The sequence below is a fragment of the Mustela erminea genome, chromosome 4 (genome assembly GCF_009829155.1).
Source record: "Mustela erminea isolate mMusErm1 chromosome 4, mMusErm1.Pri, whole genome shotgun sequence".
NCBI classification, from domain to species: Eukaryota; Metazoa; Chordata; class Mammalia; order Carnivora; family Mustelidae; genus Mustela; species Mustela erminea.
In genome coordinates, this window is record NC_045617.1 from 10,034,899 (window position 1) to 10,055,224 (window position 20,326).

The 20,326-nt window shown below is 43.3% G+C and overlaps 2 protein-coding genes across 2 annotated transcripts in view; both read left to right on the forward strand.

Moving 5' to 3' along the window:
- Positions 1-18,678, forward strand: part of TMEM242 (transmembrane protein 242) — a 29,132-nt gene extending 10,454 nt beyond the window's left edge. The window contains exon 4 of the mRNA XM_032338631.1: positions 16,224-18,678. Within this exon, the coding sequence (XP_032194522.1) occupies positions 16,224-16,322 (99 nt within the window). The 3' untranslated portion in view covers positions 16,323-18,678. The remainder of the gene's footprint in view (positions 1-16,223) is intronic.
- On the forward strand, positions 4,358-10,203 carry LOC116588019 (L-lactate dehydrogenase A-like 6A). Its single transcript, XM_032338630.1, has one exon. The coding sequence runs from the start codon at positions 8,814-8,816 to the stop codon at positions 9,939-9,941; it is 1,128 nt and encodes a 375-aa protein (XP_032194521.1). The 5' UTR covers positions 4,358-8,813; the 3' UTR covers positions 9,942-10,203.
- Positions 18,679-20,326: the final 1,648 nt, after the last annotated feature.

Below are 20,326 nucleotides of genomic sequence, written 5' to 3' on the forward strand. Positions count from 1 at the left end.
TTTCTGAAAAGATAGAGCATAATTACGATTAGACTATTCTGCCTTCTTTTCCCCTCCCCTTAGAAGGAAAAAGGTTGGATGTATACATAATTCCTGATTGATACGACTGGGAAATCTAGGGCTTTTTTTGCCTGGACTCTTCTCTTCCAACATTTGTTGGACGTGAGGCTGTCTCAGTACCAGTCGGAATCACCACTGCTAACATTTACTGTGCCTTGTAGTTAATACATTCATGATACCTGGTGTAGTTAGATTCACAGATAATTTACAGTCGTTGCCCTCAGAGGAGCTAAAATCTCAAAAGTAATGAAACCACAAATGAAAACATTTTTAGTTATTGTGAAATACATTAAATCATCCAGAGACTTAAATTTAAAAATTAACTTGTAAATAAAGGAAATTTTTCGTTTAGTTTGTCTTTTACCAGGTAATAAGAAATATTTGTTTTTATTTACATATATTGCTTATTTTTAAAGAAAGACATGTTTAGGACCTATCTTTTTTAAAACAAAGATATTTTATGTTTATTTTGTGTTTTATATTGTGTTTACTTTATAAAATTATGTACCCATTTAAGAAAAAAAAAGGGTAGAAAAGTACAAAAAGGGAAACAAAAATCACCAGAAATCCTATTTAGTTGTAATCACTTATTACAGTAAAAACATCCCTTCAGACTTTCTGTATGTCTGTGAATATAATTGTATGTAAGTGTTTTACTGTTCTATTCTAGAGCCTTTTCTCACTGAATAGCCACAAGAACATCTTTGCATAATAGGCTGTGTAAATCTCCATCACTTTTAATGGCTACCTGGTGTTCCATTATATTATAATTTATGTAATCAGTCTCCTGCCAATAGCACTTATATTGTAATTTTTCACTATTAAACACCATAGTGAACCTCTGTAGGTGTGCATCTTTTTATACTTTTCTCAGTCAGGAAATTTGTTCTAAAGACAACTGATGTTATTGCTGAATCCAGGGGTATTTAAAAATGTTTTTGATGTCCAAAGTACAAAGTTGATACATTTAGAAGATACTGACAGTGCATACAGGTTTCCTAGCTCCCTCGCCATTAGTGGCTTCTATTACTTTGAAATGTTTGCCAATCTGATAAATGGAAAATAATCTCTTTCTTCCTTTACTGTTTCTCTCCAAAGTCCGCTGCTCTAAAGGCTTTTATGCAGATAATCTGTGATTGAAGTCTTACACATGTCTCCAGCCCCCATATTGCCTCCTGATCTGATATAGCTTACTTCTTTCTCAAGAGCCCAGGCTTCCTTTTCCTTAAAATCAAAAAGTAAAACATGTCTTAATTATTTCTCCAGAAATTGGCATCTGTCTTTCCTATTCTAAGAAAGATTCTTTAAGAGAGGTAATAATATCTTTCTTCTAGGACAATATTGGATTCATTCTAATAAAATGTATTTTCTCAAGCTCTTTTTGGTAGCTGCTGCTAAGTATACTTTTTAATGTTAATGTTTATGCTCATTTCTTAACGACCTTATGACCAGCTTTGAGGGCTTTTGCTAATTACAGTAAAATCTCTTTCTTTTGACTTTTTGCTGATTTCAGTATCTGGTAGATCTTATATTAAATATGTTTATTCTGAACCATTTTTAAGTTATTTGTCTTAAATGAAGCAACATTGTAGGTGAACGCTAGGACCACATACATATATAAATAAAACTATGAAAAAGCTTAGAGGTTTTTAATATCTAAGATATTTAAGAAGGAAATAGACTGTATGCTTTGTACTTTGCTTTGGTTCCGGTCAGAGGTTAAAAACAAATCCATTTCCTGGCAAATTGTTTAATGGTGACCACTTCTGAGGGACCTGCAGGGGAAGTCAGAGGAGTGACTAAAATATGTCCCTTCTGCATCCTTGCCTAATCTAATTTGAGAGCTTCCGAACATCTCTACCAGCTTCTGTCCCCAGGAAGCAAACTTCAGTTCCTGACTCTGATTACCATAACATCAGCACACCCAGCTTTACTTCCACTTCCTGATGGATCTTACTAGAATGCCTAGAACACAGAGTCATCATGATCTCACACAGGTAGTTCTGTCTGTCAAGCTGAGGGCCTTCAAACAACGTAAGCATTGAGGAATATATTCCTGGAATCATTTTTAAATTAATTGGAAGTGGCACTGTGCATCACTTAAATTTAGGTCTGAGGTGACAAGAACATCTCTATAACCCTTATTTCCCACTCACTGCAGCTCTAATGGGCTTGGCATCCGGTGGTAAGAGGCACTCGATGTAATGTGGAAAGGAATTTGGTGACAGAGAGACCGAATCACAGGCACTTGCTCAGTTTAAAATGGGAGATAATGACCAATGTCGTATTTTGTTTTCTGAGGTGGGTTCCCCCCCCCCCAAGCCAAGGGAGCAGGAAAAGAAAAAAAAAAAAAAACCCACAGCTTTTTTTATTGGCATATTGCCAAAATACCTCTTCTAAAAACCCACCAGTTTCCTTTTATAAGTAAAATAGGACCCAAGCATTTTATAAAGTGGGAATGTGCAACAATTATTAGAAAAGATAAGCTCTGCCATAAAAGCCTCCTTGTTCCAAAGCCTGACACAAATCAGGCTTAATCACCTCAGGAATGTTCCTGGCCTTATTCCACTGGAGGAAAAATATCCTTGATTTCATTTGGGTTTTCTTTTTCTTTGTCCTTATTTCAATATGGAGCATAGAAAATTGGACTCTGATGAGCAGATCTCTCTAAATAAGGCGCTGTGGAACGAAGACCCAAGAGCCTATGCTTCCCCCTACGCTTTGTTTCGAAAGGTACCTATTATTGGTTGGTCACTTAGAAATACCTAGGAATCTATAAAACATTTTTATATGTATATGTTGATATGTTTATATATATTATTTTTTGTTTCCCAGTATATCTGATAATGAAGTGGTCTCTCAAATTGAATTCTCCTGACCCAACTGATTTTAAGAAGAAATCTTTTTTTAATGTGCTGTCTATCTTTCCACAGTGTAGACTGTGCTGAACATAATTTCTATAATTTTTGGTGAACCAAATCTATATATCGGATATATATCAGTTATTGTTTGTTTCTTGTGCTAATGGATACTGGCCTTTTATAGTTCTTCATTCTTTTTGTAATTTTTCTCAATCCTAGTTTGGCTCTTATTTTTTCTTCCCACTATTCGATTTCCTTCTGAAATGCTGCTGCCTTATTTTATACATTTTATGCTAGGTTCCTTGCTTAGCCTTTAAATTTGCTGCTCCGAGGGTCCCTCTGCTCTAGCTTCATCCACACACAGAAGGCTGCCAGGTCTGCGTCTCTAGTCGACTTCTGAGCTCCTTGCTCATGGACCCACTTGCTAGACACCGATGCTTGGATGTCCTGCAGGTCTCACGTGTGTTCCCACATGAATGTTAGTTACTGCCCTGCCCCCGTCCCCACGCAGCATCCTACTCCTGGGTCACTCACTGTGAGTGGCCGTGTCATCCGTAGAGCCGCCCGGAGGGAAAAGCTGGATTCTCATCACGACCACACTCTTTCTCACCCCTGTATCTAATCACTCAGCACGTCTTGCTTCTCCACGCTCCCACTGCCATTGTCCCTGCCCCAGGATGGTCACGACGGACCTCTCTTCTCCCTGCCTCCCACCCGGTCTCTCCATAGTCCTTTCTCCACACCGCGAGAGGGCTCTGGCCTTCATCTTCCCCAGGGTTCATCCTGCATCTCTACCACTCACTCTGCCTTTCTTGATGTCACCGTGGGCGAGGTGTCCGTGCCGCGGGCATAGGTCCATCATGTCCATCTGTCGGAGGACCTCGCTCCCAGGAGTACCCCAGCCTTTGCTGATTGTCAGTCCCCCGCTGCTGTGTGTACAGACATGTTCCAGCTCCTCCCGCCTCTGCAGATTCTCTCTTGATGTTCCCCATCTTTCTCCAACTACTCCTTTGGTCCATCAGCCCCGGCTGTGGTCCTCGGCATCTGAACACAGTCTGCACAGTCGGCCGTCGGGTTTGCCCTGCACGTGCCTGTTGCGCATCAGCAGTGGTGTGGCCCAGAGGCACGCAGCAGCCTGGGTCTCACTCAGAGCTCTCGGTCTCCTCACCGCCTCTGTCGCTCCCGTGCGGGCTGCGTCCCTCCCGTGCCCCCAGCTGCCCAAGCCCGGAACCCAGCAGAGACTCATCATCTCGGCTTCTCTCATTTCCCTTCATTCCCTTCATGTCATCCACGGGCAAGTCCTGCTTGTTGGCTGTGCTGCCAGACACGGCCTGGCCCCTTTCATCTCTCGCCATTGCATTCATCTTTTGCCTCGCAGAGTTTTCTGGCCTCTTCTTTACTCCCCGCCCCCACCCCCCGCACCCCCTCAACCCCCACCCCCCGCCACCGAACTCTCCCTCCACACAGCAGCTGGAGAGATTTGTAAAGTGTCAGATGACGTCACTCTGAACAACGCTGCAGAGGCTCCCCGTGAAGAAGTCTCGTGGGATGTAGCCCCACGTGCCAGCGGCCTCCTCTTGGACCACCCAGTCACCCCTCCCACCCGCGGACACCCCCTGCCCCCCACCGCGCACCAGCCTTCCTCCTGAGGGCCCCTCCTCCTGCTGGTCCAGCAGACTCCTTGCCCAGGTGCTGGCCTGGCGGCTCTGTGTTGGCTTGTTGAGTTTCAACCCTGTTTGTGTTCGTCTCCCCCGAGAAGCTTCCCCAAGACCATCAGTCCCTCTCTGATAGCATCCTGTTTTCTTCTTTTCACAGCACTGTTGCAAAATGAAGTTCTATTGACCATTTACTTGTCTTATCTGTCCTCACAGAATGTAAATTTTAAGAGGAGAGAGACCTCATTTGTCTTGTTCACTGTTGTAACCTCAGCACCTGATAGAGCACCTAGCATGGAGAATGTGTCCAGGAGACATCTTTTGGATGAAACCTGATCAGTTTCTGCCATTTCAATGGCCCACTCTTCCCTGGAGAATAAAATCCAAGTTCCTTGAAATGGTTTGGTTGCTCTCTGGTCTCGCTCCTACTCATTTTTAACCCACTGGTTCTTAATGGGGGCATTTTGACTTCCCCTCCCCACAGAAGAAAGATACTTGGCAACATCCACAGACAGTTCTGGTTATCATGACGGTGGAGGTGTTCTGGCATTCCATGGATAGAGGCCAGGGGTGCAGCTCGGTGGCCTGCACTGCACGGGACTGGCCCCAGAAAAAGGATCTGATGCAAATGTCCACAACGCATCACTCAAGACTCTGGCTGGTTCTCTCTTTATTGCACTCAGAGTTCTAGCCTTGCCGAAAGGCCATGTCCTTCTAGCCTCTGAGCCTTGACCTTGCTAATGTCGCCACTGAACATTCCTTCCTCTCCTCTGTTTCTGCTGCTGACTCTGTTCTTCGCCTAGATGGGGTCTTGAGGCAAATAAGGAGTTCATCTATTCTGGCAGTTTTGAGACTGTAAAAAATAACTTAAGTTTCCACCTTTAGGTGGAATTTAAGTTTTAGGTAAATTTAAGTTTTTACCTAAATTGAAGGTAACTTCCATGTACAAACATATTCTTCATGTTTTTTTTTTTTTTTTTTTTTTTTTTTAGATGACTAGAACTGCTATCGGGGACTACAGTATTATTTCTATTAATCCAACCACAGAGAATAATTGCAGTGAATTAATAAAAACACATCTATTTAGAGCCTAAATCCATAAAATTAAGCTTTGTCAGTTTTTAGCTACAAATTGGGATATTTAAACACCTATCAGTGAATTTTAGTTTCTTTGTTCTTCGTGATTTGTGCTCCGTTAAAATATTTCACTTTTGAAAGATAAATGCATGTGGCTCTTCTAAGTGCATCAAAAATTATGTGTCGATAATGCCCTTAAAGAACACAATTGAGATTTGGATTCTTTATTAGATGACCTTGCCAATTCCTGTTAACGATATTTGAATACCATCAATGCAAGTTGATTGCAGTGTTTTGACTTGACATCAAGTCTGCCCTTGTTTTATTCGGAGACAAAGCTTTGTGGCCCTACTTTTGTCCCTCTCCAGTGTTCCCATATCACCGACAAAGGAAAATGCTCTAAGGTGCTGGTATTTGTAAATAGAGATTTTAGTATATGAGCAATAGAATCACAGCCCACTAATTTGTTTTAAAACTACAATTTGCAATTTATTATTTTTAAATCAGAAAGAAGATTTTTAAAATAATTATGTTTATATAATGCTCTACTTGCTGATAAGTTTATAGCTTATAATATTAATTAATAGTGCTTTCATCGCAGCTTCTCTCCCTTTCTCATATCAAGGGTTTTGTGCAGTGGTTATTTTATAAAAGCTTTCCAAAGAATGAAACATTTTTTTACAGGATGAAAATATTCTCTCTGCCATTGAGCATTTGTTTTACTGTGTGTCTAGTGCTGCAGAATTTCTTTTTTGTATGTTTGACTTGGTAGGTATTGGCTTTGGCTTTGAAAATGGCTAAGAAATCTTTTAGCTTATCCATATCTTTATCTGAATTGTATACATCAGCTTTGCTAAGAAACCCCAAACAGGTACCTACACATTTTACCCACCCCTTAATTTAAAATTTTGGCACCAGGTGGATTCTGCAGTTGTGCCTTTCTGTTTCTCTCACCTTTCAGCGCTCTGGCCTTACTTCACTGGGTTCTCTACTCCTTTTCTACCATGAATATTTACTGAATTCACTTACCGAGCTCTGTTCTAAAGGATCGTGATATGCTCTAAATAAAAGGTGATCTCTTTGGAGTGACAAGTTCCTAAGTAATTACATTTAATAGTGTGTGATAAATCCCACAATGGAGAGAGGTACAAAAGACATTGGTGGCGTAGGATTCTTAAAAGTCACTTCTGCTTGGGGGATTGTAGAGACCGAGAGGGTGGAATATTTGAACTGCACCCCTAGCTAGAAAAAGGGCAGGGGACCTGCGGGAAGAGTCTAGGCAGAAGGAAGAGAATGACCTACTTGGAACCATCGCTGGTCCAGAAGACTTGCTGGTCATCTTCATTTCTTGCTTTCTCCCTCCTAAGTGATGTCGTCAAGCATAATCCTGCCATCAGCTATATTATGCTGTATTTTGAACAGATAATTTGAGTTAGGTTTTCCATTCAAAAGGAATAAAGAGCCACTGAAGACAGGTAGGTCATTAGGGAGCTATCTGGCTATATTTGGCTTTGCACATCTTTGAGTAGACCTAAATCTGCTCCGGGGGTCATGTACGTCTCTTTGTCTGTCTTAGTTCTTCCCTTCTTACCTCAAGACTTACTGTAAATAAAAAGCTGCTTTGTTTGAGGTATTTTTATTTTGGAGAGTGTTATTTTCTCAAAATTGATTTAGTTGTGGCTAAGGGGAAAAACTGAAGAGGCAGCTGTCAGAGATTTTATTTCTGAAGAGGTTCAAACTCTAGAAAGAAAATTACTTTAGAAAGAAGTCATTTAGCTACGAGTCTTTATGTGCTTGAATTTCATCCTCAAGAACACTTATCTTGGAAAATGACTTGACTGGTCAAAGGAATCATTATAGGAAGAAGGTGGGAACAGGCATCAGGTTAAAACATTTCAATTACGACTGGGATAAAAGAAACTATCAAAAGTTGGTCCTTTAAAAGGATCCCTCGAAGATGTTAGCCACCATTAAATAAAGATGATCATTTGAACAATTCCAGTTTTCAATTTGAGAAATGGTTACCATAAATCTGACCACTATTGTGGATGGAACTTACGTACGTGGTGCTCTCACCATTGTGTGTGTCATGGGGCTTGTGACCGCATACGTTCCACATGGGGGGTCTGGTCCCTGCTAGTGTGCTAAACCACACCGAAACAGGATGGCAGGAACCCCATTAATAGCCACACTTTTCCTCCGCTCACCACCTCCTCTGATTATTCCTGTCTTTCTAGACTGCATTTCCGTGGCAGAAAGGGTAAGAATAGCTTTCCCAGTCCTAAATATGAAGTATTTAATAGAAGGCTATCTCCCCACCTTTCGACTCGAGAAGTCGTTTTTAATCAGGACTCGGAATCCCAGCCTTGCCTTTGGCCTGAGAAGGAAGTAACAGCGTCTCGCGTGAGTTTTCGCGCCGGACCCCGCGCAGTCGGCCACTTCCCCTTGTTGTCGCTGCTGTGACTTCCCAGCAGTTGTGGGTCATGGTCGTGGCTGTATGAAGGCAGTGGACCCTTTCCAAATAGAAAGTTCCCAAGTTGGGTACAGTCTAAGTCAGGAGCCCCACCTCTCCTACAGACGCAGAGAAATGGTGAAGGCGGCCATTTGGAGACGGCGCACACACCTTATTCGTCCCGGCAGGGATACACTTCAGAAAAGATAACCCTATTTTTATCTGTACATATTGGGATTTTTTTACTTGGCATCTGTAGCAAAAATAGAACATCAGTAATCCCGGGGATCTTGGTTGGCCCATTATTCACGTTAAAAGTTGCAGAGACTTCGTGTTTATAAAACTTTCACTTCAAAATTCATCTGCTAGAGAAGTCCTTTTCCCACCCGAGTCCAACGCAGAAATTTCGCCGGAGGCCCTGGCGATTCCCGGGGGCCCGGCCGCCTTGCGCAGCCGCGGTAGTGGGCCACGGGGCCCGCCGACGCCACGGCCTTGCGCAGCCGCAGTAGTGAACTGCGGGGGCTCCCAACTGCCACGGGCTTGCGCAGCCGCAGTAGTGGACTGCGGGGGCTCCCAACCGCCACGGGCTTGCGCAGCCACAGTTGCAGGAGGAGGGCACGTTTAACGGTCACCTGCAACTTTCCGTCCCGCCTGGGAGCTTGTCTGGCCCTTCCCTCCTTTCTCCCTCCACTTCTCGAGTGAGTGGCCATGAGTCGGGCCGTGGGAGTCCTGTGGGCCGGCCGGAGAGTGGGCGCCGGGAGAGTGAATTGGCTGTGTCCCCGCCGGGCGGCGGGCCTCCCTCTCCCGGGCGCTTGGGCCGTCCCCCCCGTGTGCAAGATGGCATCCGTCAGGTGCGAGCTTCTCAAGAACTTCGCTTCCGAGGAGGCCGTGCCTCGCAACAAGGTCTCCATCATCGGAACCGGATCGGTTGGCATGGCCTGTGCTATCAGCATCCTGTTAAGGGGCTTGACCGATGAACTTGCCCTTGTGGATGTTCATGAAGACAAACTGAAGGGGGAGACGATGGATCTTCAGCATGGCAGCCCCTTCGTGAAAATGCCAACTATTGTGTCCAGCAGAGATTACCTCGTCACTGCAAACTCCAGCCTCGTGATCATCACCGCAGGGGCGCGCCAGGAAAAAGGGGAAACACGGCTGAATTTAGTCCATCGAAATGTGGACATCTTTAAATTAATGATTTCCAGTATTACCCAGTATAGCCCTCGCTGCAAAATGATCGTTGTTTCCAACCCAGTGGATATACTAACTTACGTGACCTGGAAGTTGAGCGAATTTCCCCCAAACCGTGTTACTGGAAGTGGTTGTAGTCTGGACACGGCCCGTTTCCGTTTCTTGATTGGGCAGAAGCTCGGTATCCACGCTGAAAGCTGTCATGGGTGGGTCCTGGGAGAGCATGGAGACTCGAGTGTGCCTGTGTGGAGTGGAGTGAACGTCGCTGGTGTCCCTCTGAAGAACCTGAACTCAGCCATAGGAACTGATCAAGATCCTGAGCAGTGGAAGAATGTCCACAAAGATGTGGTCGCTAGTGCCTATGAGATTATTAGAATGAAAGATTATACTTCTTGGGCCATTGGCCTATCTGTAGCTGATTTAACAGAAAGTATTTTGAAGAATCTTAGAAGAGTGCATCCAGTTTCCACATTAGTTAAGGGTCTCTATGGAATAAATGAAGAAGTATTCCTCAGTGTTCCGTGTATCTTGGGAGAGAATGGTATTACAGACCTTATAAAGATAAAGCTGACCACAGAAGAAGAGGCTTGTCTGAAGAAGAGTGCAGAAACGCTTTGGGAAATTCAGAAGGAGCTCAAGCTTTAAAGTTGTTGGAAACTACCTTTCTGAAGTTACTGAAGAGATAGTAGTTACAGGGTTTTGTTTGTCAAAAAAAAAAAATTTTTTTTTATAAGCTTGAATTTCTACAAGTTGGAAACAGGAAAGGAAGTAGAGTGAGTTGCCCCCAAGCTTTTTTTTTTAGCATCTAGATGTCAGGATGCTTTTTTCCCCTATAGTTCCTAAGTGACCGCATCGAAGGTGTTTCTGTACCACAGATGTACCAGCACGTGCTCTGTGTGTGTGTGTGTGTTTGCTCTTTGGTCCAAAAAGGATTAGGATATAGGCATTTGTGTTATAGAAATGATAATTTTCATTAAGTACATGTTCTTTCATTCTGGATGGCTTATACTTACTATGTTTATTTACCATTTTTAAGATGTTGTAACTTCCTTTACAATGTAAAAATAAATGTACCTACAGAAGTACTTCCTGTAATGAAGCCATGAGCTGTCTTCATTCCACTGTGACAGTCTGTCACCTGGGCCTTAAAAAAAAGGCATTATAAAACGGGAGCTGCAAGTAGGTCTGTTTATTTGGGGGCAGAGAGGCACATGCACACACGTACTCTTGTATGGATGCCAGGGAAGCAGGATCATTAGGTTAAAATGTGAAAAGAGGAGTGATCTGGTTGGCAGTTGTTACAAAGTGTTTAATGCAGTAAAATACAAAGCTTTTAGAAAGAGGCCTGACAGAGATGGCAAGTGTTTCTGTCACTTAGTCAGCAGGGAAAGGAAATACACTTAGATTTTGGAGATTTTGGAGTTGTTAAAAACCAAGCCTGACTAACGTTATTTTAGAACTGCCTCTGAGAACCTGACCTGTTAGCAGGTTAAATCAGGAAGTGTGTTACAAACTGTCCTTGTTCAGTCCGGTCTTACCAGCAGATTGGGCCCTGACCCCAAGATGCTCCCGCCTCGTCCCTGCTGCTAGTTCACTTCACTAGCAGAAAGCTTTTGTGTTTCGATTTTGCCCTGTTAGTGTCCTAGAAATTGGTTATTTTAATGAGTACTTCAAGGATTGTATTTCTCAGGAAGTTACACATTCACTTTTCATTCATTGATCAATGGACTTTACTATAGATGCTAAACTTTATGCATCTGATAACAGTGAGGGTTTAGGAGAAAGTGAAGGTGCTTGTCAGGCCTTTACCTAAATGATGTAATAACTTAGAAAGTTAAAAAAAAAATTTTGTTAGTATCTTTAGAGAGAGCGAGCACACAGGAGGGGGAGAGGGAGAGACGACCTCAAGCCAACTCTGCTGAGCACAGAGCCCGATGCAGGGTTCCACCTCAAGACCTTGAGATCACGACCTGAGCGCTAAAGCCAAGGGTCAGATGCTTAACCAACTGTGCCACCCAGACACCCTGAGAAAGATTTTTAAATTCATGTCAGCTTTCCTAATGCAATTGAATATTAAATAAATAATACGGTGTCTTTAAACATATTTCAAGATCCATGTGGCTATCAGCAGGGGTAATCAAAATTGAACGGTACCAGCAAATACTCTCTAAAGCCAGTCCTGGAAGGCCTGGGAGGCTCATTCCCTTAAGTGTCTGCCTTCAGCTCAGGTCATGATCCTAAGATCCTGGATCGAGTCCTGCATTGGGCTGCTTGCTCAGCGGAGAGCCTGCTTCTCCCTCTGCCTACTCTTCCCCCTGCTTGTTCTATCTCTCTCTGACATAAATTTAAAAAATAAAGCCAGTCCTCCTTAGTTGAATTTTATCGAGAAGATCTAGGACAGCAATCTGCCCCCAAAAATGACCCTTTACCCTAGTGATCAGAGCTCCCATACTATTTTATTGGAAACATCTAGAAATGTTCTGATTACCCAGGAAGTAGTACATATAGTGGGACAAATTGATGTACCGGGCTTTTGGAAAGTAGGAAGAATGGTGGCTTGGTTGTTCCAGCTGATTCTAAGAGCCATTTAAGCTTAACTGCACAGAGTTCCTCTTCCCCTTTGCCCAGTGCTTGAGTTTTCATTCAACCATGTTTCAGCCAAGTTTAACATAATTTTGAAGGGGATCAGAGGTTGCCCTAGGTCTGTTTTGTAATTCTCTTCACTATGTCAGTCAGGATAGGCTGGGTTATGCTACAGTGAAAAACAGTCTCCAAATGTGTGGTTTAAAACAACAAAGGTTTATTTCTCTTGTAAAATCCAGTGTGGGTTTACGTGTGTCTCTCTAGGGGAACTGTCCTACACAAGGACAGTTTTGATCTTGAGGCACCTCTGTAGTGACACAGGTTTCCTTTTTTCCGTGGCAAGGTAAGAGTGGCCTGGAAACAGCTGTGGTTAAATGCATCACCCTGCATGTGATGCCCATTTCTTCTGCCAGAACTAGTCACATGGTTACCTAACTTCAAGAGGGTGGAGAAGTTGAACCCTCTTTGTCTAGAAGTCCACGACTTCTGGTTATCAGGGAACATTGCTAATAACCTGCCATGCCATTCTAAATAAAGGGGTAGCCATTGTAGGAGTATGTATGCTTTTGAAATCCTTCTTAGTGAAAGCTGGTATGTGATTAGAGGTTCTAGAGGTACCAAGTTTTCCAGGTCATGGGACCAGCGTGGCTGTGGTGAAAGAGCCCAGGGCGTCAGTCAGTTGTACTTAGAAAACATGTCACCATGGCTGGTTTAACCTCTCTGACCTCTGGTTTCTCATATGCAAAGTGCCGGCTCTCATTTCTGCTGCATGGAATTGTAAAGACTAAGTAATAGCCCCGTGCTTGGTTCAGTGCCTGGCGTCCAGGTCATCTCAAATGGCAGACATTTTTATTCCTGTTCAAGAAACAGAGTCTTACTCTATTTTATGGAGAAGCTGAATTTCCAGGTTCTTCAGAATTACTCTTTACCATAATTATTGACCTATCCGAAGGCTTTCTCATCACTTGTTCCTAAAAAGCTTTTGTCATGCTACGTCCAGCATTGGCGTCCTGCAAGAGGTAATTGAAGTAAAGGAGCTGGTGAATGGCAAAGACATTTTACAGCTTGAGCTTTTTATTCCAATAAAAAGATGCTATAAGGATTTTCTCAAATTAATTGGGTACATAGCAGCTTTTAAGGAGTTTTTCAGCACACCATATATGACCAAAAGTCTTCTTCTTTTTTTTTTTTTTTTTTTCCTGCCAAGACACGCATGATGAATGCGCAGCCGTGTCCCAGGTCTCCTGCTGGCATCCTGGCTTTATGGCCCTTTACAAAGCTGTTGCAGTGTGAACGACAGTAACATTGTTAGAGGCACAATCTTGAATCTGTTCTGATGTCTGAAAAGTTGCTCATACTCAGTCTTTAGAATGTCCATATTATGACGAAGCACTTACAATAGGTTTCCCAATTGTCATGACATTGTATTTGAGAACTGCCTTTAGGAAGTTGTACTTTCCAATAATATGACAACCCATCACTGCGGGACACAAACACTGGAACTTAAGGATGAGGTTCTTGAGCAGTGGACTTGTTGCCCAGGGGGTGCCATTCCTGTCTTAGTCTTTGTGGAGAGCAGTGGCCCTGCTTAGAAGGGTAGCCCTGTGACCCCTAGCCAAGGTCAAATTCTTCCTGGTCCAAGGAAAGAGGGAAGAGGAGGAAAGAGATCCCAGAGTTTGCAAAATGCTGCAGAGTAAAACTGAGTTGCTGGATGGAGACTAGTTCCTAGCATGCCCTGTCCTCACCAGACTGTTGGGATGTAGGGTAGGGAATGGGTTTATGCCAGTAGCTGTCAGTGTTATTGTGGAATCCAGTACATTGGTGTTATAATCAAATTTGCTTAAATTAACTCAACCCCTAAATCTTTTCAAGCACATTTTTTTATCCTTTTTTTTTTCAAGCACATTTTTAAGCAGAAGGTTCTGTTAGCCTGTGATAGTGTATTACTGATAGACCCACACCTCTAAACCATCAGAAGTTGACAGAGGTTTAAAAAAAAAAAAAAAGCAATAACAACAACAAAAACCCTGAAGGTTTTCATTTACTATCCATATAACAAAAATAGTACGAATTTAAAAACCTGCTGTGAAACCCTTGCTTAACGCGACATAAGGCCCTGTTTATAACTTAAATATGGACTCTGGGTTTCCATTTCCATGGCTGTAAAATTAAAGAAGCCTGAATGGTCCACTTGTCTCTCTTCCTTTATATCTCTTTGAAGCCTGTCTATTCCTAATTGGCTCTTTCTTCAGATGATTCCTTGCGGTGGCTCAGTAACTCATTTATGACTGGGAGCAAGTAAATGATACAATACTTGGGAAATTAAAGGCAAGGGGAAAAAAAAATCAGTCCAAGAGGAGGAAATGGGAACACAGGCCCCCATGCTGAAGTAGAACGCCCAAGCTTTACTCCTCCCCAGACCTCAGCTGCTTCCCCCCGACTCCTCCCTTCTCAACAACTGCCCGTGTCCCACATCCCTGAGAAGGTGAAATGGGAAATGATTCATGTCCTCGCTCTCTGACACCCCATTTGAAAACTCATTAGGTTTAGTTGTGACAGATGTTACAACCAGTGAAGGCGAAGGGAAAGAACTAGGCAGCACATCGTAGACCCTGACCAGAGATGTCTTTGAACTGAGAAAGTGTATGCAAAAGATTCCTCAGTGGGGCCATGTTGGTATTTGGGACAAAGCAATTTTTTTTTTGAAGATTTTACTAATTTATTTTAGAGAGAGCTCGGGAGAGAGGGAGAGGGAGAAGCAGGCTCTCCCCTGAGCAGGGAGCTCCACGTAGGGCTCAATCCCAGAACCCTGGGATCATGGTCAGAGCCAAAGGCACATGCTTAATGGACTGAGCCACCTAGGTGCCCCCAAAGCAGTACGTTAGCTATTTAGAATCTTCCCCCACCCCCAATGCAAACAGCAGTTCCCTGTGGTTTTGGCAACCAAAATGGCATGACAGGATTTGAGAACTGCTGTTGGGAACTATAGTTCCAGTCCCTCCCCAGTACTACCTCTGGTTGACAACCTCTCATGGAGGATTCACCACAGTACAAGCTGGAGAGTTGCATGGAAGACTGGGCTAGGGAGAGGCATACCTGCCATGGACGTGTGTGTCTTGGGTCCTGGTGTCTGGGACCCAAACATTGAGATGGTTGGCACGGACCTCCTACAGACTACATAGAATAGGTAACCTCCTGGATCTCCCAATGTTAGAATACTTAGACCAAAATGACACTGAACTATAATGTTTTCAACAGATCTGTCATATTATATCTATGCATGTGAGCTGTGTTCTTGCAGCCCAGCACTGATGATGCTGCCATGACAATAGCTAGTAGATCACCGAACACCACGTGCTCAGTGCTGTGCTTGCATCCTCACCACCGTGTAAGCAGGTGATGATCTCCATTCTGTACACGTGGGATCTACCGCTTAGAGACAGGAAGCAGTTTCCCCAGGTAGTGGAGTTAGGATTTGAACAGAGAAGTCTAGCCAGTACGAGAGTCTGTGCTGCAGGGACTGGAGCGCATGCCTAGCACTTGACGAGGCCTGAACACGACACACTGGCTAAATTTAGAGACAAGGGAAGGAACCAGCTTCAAAACCAAGTGAAGTAAGAAAACATCAGCCGACTCTCAGAACAACCCAACCAGAGATGACTTGGTGCTGTCAAGGAGTGCAAGGTGCTTCACAGCTCTCAGGGGGTCTTTATCCTTGAGAAACGCAGTTCGGATGTGGCTGATGAGAATACCGTAAGGCCATGCCATGCTGTAGAGCTGAAGCTATGAATTCACAGCAGGCCCAGATAGATTAAATAATGAACCAAACCGTGTATAGCTCGGACTATCTAGTGGAAAGATGATCGAGTTCCTGTAGTGAGTGCTGCCCTCCCTTAGAGCAGCGCCCTCCATCCGTGGAGCACCCTGCCGAGTCTCTTCTCTTCATTTCTTCCTTTTGGCTCCAGAATTCTTGGTGTAGTTAAGATAAACAGAACTCCCTCCCCCCGCCCCCCCCCGCAAAAACCCAGAACTCCCATTCTTAGCTGTATCTTTATATATGAAAGCCAACAACACATAGCATTCTTCTGGTAGGAAATAAATATTACGGAGAGTTGACAATTTAAATTATGTTGCCTTCCAGATTTAGAATGGCATTTTATGTTATTTAAAGGAAGAAGAAAAGAGGTTTCTCATTTCCTTTTAAGGTAGCAAGAACAGTCCTTACCTTTTATTGTACCCACAAGCAATGCAGTATCATTGGGGCAGCAACAGGGTCTCTCTCATTGCTTTGGCTCCTTTCCCCTTCTTTTAATTTTGATAACTGATTTTTTTTCCTTCTTTCAGATGAAAGACTTTCGAAGTAAAATGCAGTCAATATTTCCAGCAATTCCCAAGAACTCGGAATCGCCTCTTGAGTGGGAGGAAGCATTGAAATCCAAATGAGATGAGCATGGTGGGAAAAGTCTAAAACAAACGTCATGGAGAGGGTGGCTTTGGAGATGTCACAGAAGCAAAGGGACTCCCCTGATTTATCATCAGGGACATGTGCATTGCTGACCGAACCCACGAGATGGATGGCGTTCAGTGCCGCACAGGAGGCCTATATTCTGTGTGCTTTACTTTAGTGTGTGTGTGTGTGTGTGTGAAGGTTTTCCCAAAATTAGGAAGATTCTTGCAAAATAATTACATGGATAACCTCTCGGTGGAGAAGATCCCAAGGGAAATCCTTCTGTTTACAAGGGCTAAAACCAAGTTTTGTACCTGGGGGAAAAATAAACATGTAGTAACAGATGATGGAAAATCTTTATAGACAGACTCCTAACAGCACTAGTACTTCACTGTGTCTAATTAAATGAGTTTCCACAGCCTTCCTTGTTGGATGTAATTGTCAGGGCGTGGAAGGCTTGCTGCTCTTAGTCCCACTCCACAGTGACAGGTTCACAGGGAAACCCTGTCTGTCAGGCAGCGGATGTGGCTCCGTCGTCTGGAACACAGCCCTGGGTTTGCTCCTGCTTGCCAGTTAGCTGATGAGCTCACTCCAAGACCCTGGAAATTCTCAGACATAGAGAAGAAGCCAGGAACAGATTATGATAACCCAAAGAGACAGTCAAGCTAAAATAGTAATTGTGGATATAAATTGTGCTTTTTTGAGGAGTCGGTTCTGTGTTCCTAAACATTGACTAATAGTTTGTAGTTTCACCTCAATTGTTCATATAAAAATAGGCCAATTATCACCTAGCTTAACAAATATTTTTAACCAGAAAGTTACTGAGGTATTGAGTCTCAGTATTAAGTACTGCCTCCTGACGGGTTCCTACACACAGGCCCAGCCCTTTCCTGTCCTCCTGACCTCTCAGAGAAAACAGAGGATAATGTCTACGTGCAATTATTTTTACTGGAGATGAACATTTTTTAAAGAAAGTACTTTAATATGTCAGTATATCCCAAAAAATATGGTTGGAGATCAGTAGTGCAATTTCTTTATAATTAATTGGGCTTTAATTAGCAATCAGGTTTAATAAAGTACATTTGAAATTTTTCTGTTATAATGAAACCTTTTAGTGCTAAGGAAAATTTTTAAATGAAATGTCAAGTGCATAATGTAACATTTTTCTCTGGACCACGTTACCCTGTTAAAGTTGCTGTATTGTTAATTAAACAGGTGTAAGCAGCATCTGAGATCATATGTAACCTGTTAAAAATCCAGGACTAAAAGGAAGGAACCGTGGAATTTATCAGGGCATATGGAGTAGCAAAAACTCTTTGCCCAGCTTTCATTTTTAACTAAATCTCTGCTAAGAAAAGATTTCTAGCCTCTGAATGGGCTGAAGGAAGGAAAGGCCAGAACCAAACTGAACAGTCTGTGTTCCTGTTACTGGCCTGAGTCTAGGAGCAGGGTGGGTGTGCTCTGTTCCCCCGTGGCCTGGCACATGGGAGGCCTGAGGAATGAATGTTTGGACACATACTTCTGAGGCATGACTCGTGTTTACAAACCCTTTCCGTACGTCTTTTGTTCTTGAGGCATGGCAGGGCGGCCCCATAAGAATGATCGTGAATCACCTGCTGAGGGAACGTTGACATGGGGACAGACTCCCTAGGAGACACCAGGCATAGGCTCCAGTCGTATTTGAAAAGCAAAAATGGAGTAACAAAACTGAGAGTTGAAAGGAAAACAAGCAGTGTGATCGAAGTGGTATTTTTCTATAGTCAGAACTCCGATATCAGAAGATTTAGTCATTTGTCTATTCCTTTTATACCAGAGGCATATTGTTAAATCGGTTAATGGAAAGGAAAAATGTTGAACAGATAATGTTATTCTTTATGTGAAGTAGCATCTGTGTATTGAGTTCTGAATGTTCCTGGATATGGAAGAGAGGAAATGTTATGGAATTTCAAGTTTGCCTTCTTTGCTGTCTTTATCTTGGGTAGAGTATGACAAACATAATCACATTTATCTCCTGGAGCATAAAGAGTTTTAATCACCCTATTAACCAGGATGACATTTTTCACAGACTTAAAAAGGAATAGAACAGACATTATCTCCCCATAAGCAATCCATTTCATGGAGGCTGAGCACTAGAAATTTTTTAAAGGATGGATAACACGAGCCATTTCCATTTCATGCGTAAGCCCACATTAAGGCGGCTTTCCCTAAGAATGTTGCTTACCCTGGTTGAGTGTTAAGCTTTACGTTTAGAATCTCAGCACCAAAAGAGCTATTAGAGAAAGCAATATAGAGAAAATGTGATGGGCAGGGAGGGGCGACTCCCAGGCCTCGGGATTCATTCACAGAAAAAAAAAAAAAACAACCAACATGTATTCCAAGAGGTTATTGCTACCCTGTAAAAATGTATCCATGGGCTGCTGTTACCTTCAGAGTCAAGAAAATACGATTTCTAAATAACCCCAGAATGAAAAACAAGGCACGGAAAGGGCCTCATGCAATGCTGAGCTGCCTTTCTCTACAAGAAACGGGGATTCTGATGATCCGGAATTGGGAATGAACCACTGTGCGACCCGGCAGCGCAAAGGCGTGACCGCAGGTGACCCTCGTTCCGTCACACCGACTCCGGCGACAAGAGAAAAACCTCGCTCGGTGCTCAGTCCAAAGGTGGCATCTGATCACCTCATCTCTCATACATTGCTTTGTTTCATGGACAGTATGGGACTCAACTTGCAAATTAATCATGCAACCTAAGGGGAAAATGTAAGAAATTAAGAAGGAAAAAAAAAAAGCCCATGGGGACAAAAGTAATTAAAATCCACCGAATTTAGCTATCTCACTGGGGGCAAAATTTAATCTCTCCTAGGTTTGGTTCATGAAGAATGTTGTATATTGTCACCAATTTTCATGTATCTTCTTTAAAAATAGAGCAAACAGTTAAGTGTAAAGTAAAATCAGCCAGGTAAACTATAAAATTATTTCTCCAAATAGTTAAATTTCTCATGAAAGGCAGTAAAATACAGATTTTTATAGTATATTATCATATTCAAGTGAGATGCTTTTCCTTTCTGCCAAGAGTCATTGAATAATATGTCAAGGATCGGGGTCTCTATATTGGTGTTATCAGGATTAATTATCAAAGGCGGCGCTTATATAAGGGGAAAGTGAGCATCTCTTGGAGGCAGTGACATTCATCTGTAATAATGAGTGAGGCTGTTAGCAAATTTTGTCTGAAGGCAGGTAACTCAGTTTGGGAGAAAATTAGACCAAGAAGCACATAGAGCTCAACTTTCCTGCCCAAGCAGTGGAGTGACTCAGGACCTAATTTGCATTTCTCAAATAAGCTTGCCTCATTATCATTTGGTGATAAAAAACAAAACAATAGTGAACACAGGCAAGAGATCATGTAAATGTTCTCAATGATGAAGGGTAAAGGCCATTTTTTTCTTAAGATTTTATTTTGTTAGTAGGAGCAAGCATGAGTAGGGGTGGGGGTAGAGGGGTCAGAGAGGGAAGGAGATTCCCTACTGAGCAGGGACCCTGATGTGGGCCTAAGTCCCAGGATCCTGAGGTCATGACCTGAGCAGAAGGCAAAGGCTTAACCGACAGAGCCTTCCAGGAGCCCGTAAAGGCCATTCGTAAGGGGCTCTCTTAGGAAGGCACACCGAGGTAGCTTGGCGCATGGATGCAACACCTACTACCCACTCACTCGTCTGAAAACGCTCCAAAATCCATTTTCCTCCTGCCCCTACCTGATGCCTCCGGCTTAGCACAGGAGTCCGGGTGTGCAGCCCGACAGATGGCCCTCCAGCACACAGCCCGGTGATTGCCACGAACTCGGGGCTCCTGGCCACAGACTTGGGGCTCCAGCGAGCCTGGGCCTGTTGTTCGGAGAGAGCACAAGTGGCCACACTGACTTGGAGGTCGCTCCGTTGGGACAGAGGTTACAAAGCTAAGAAAAGTCTAGCGTGGTAAATCCTCATGCCAAGCTAATGTGAGAGCT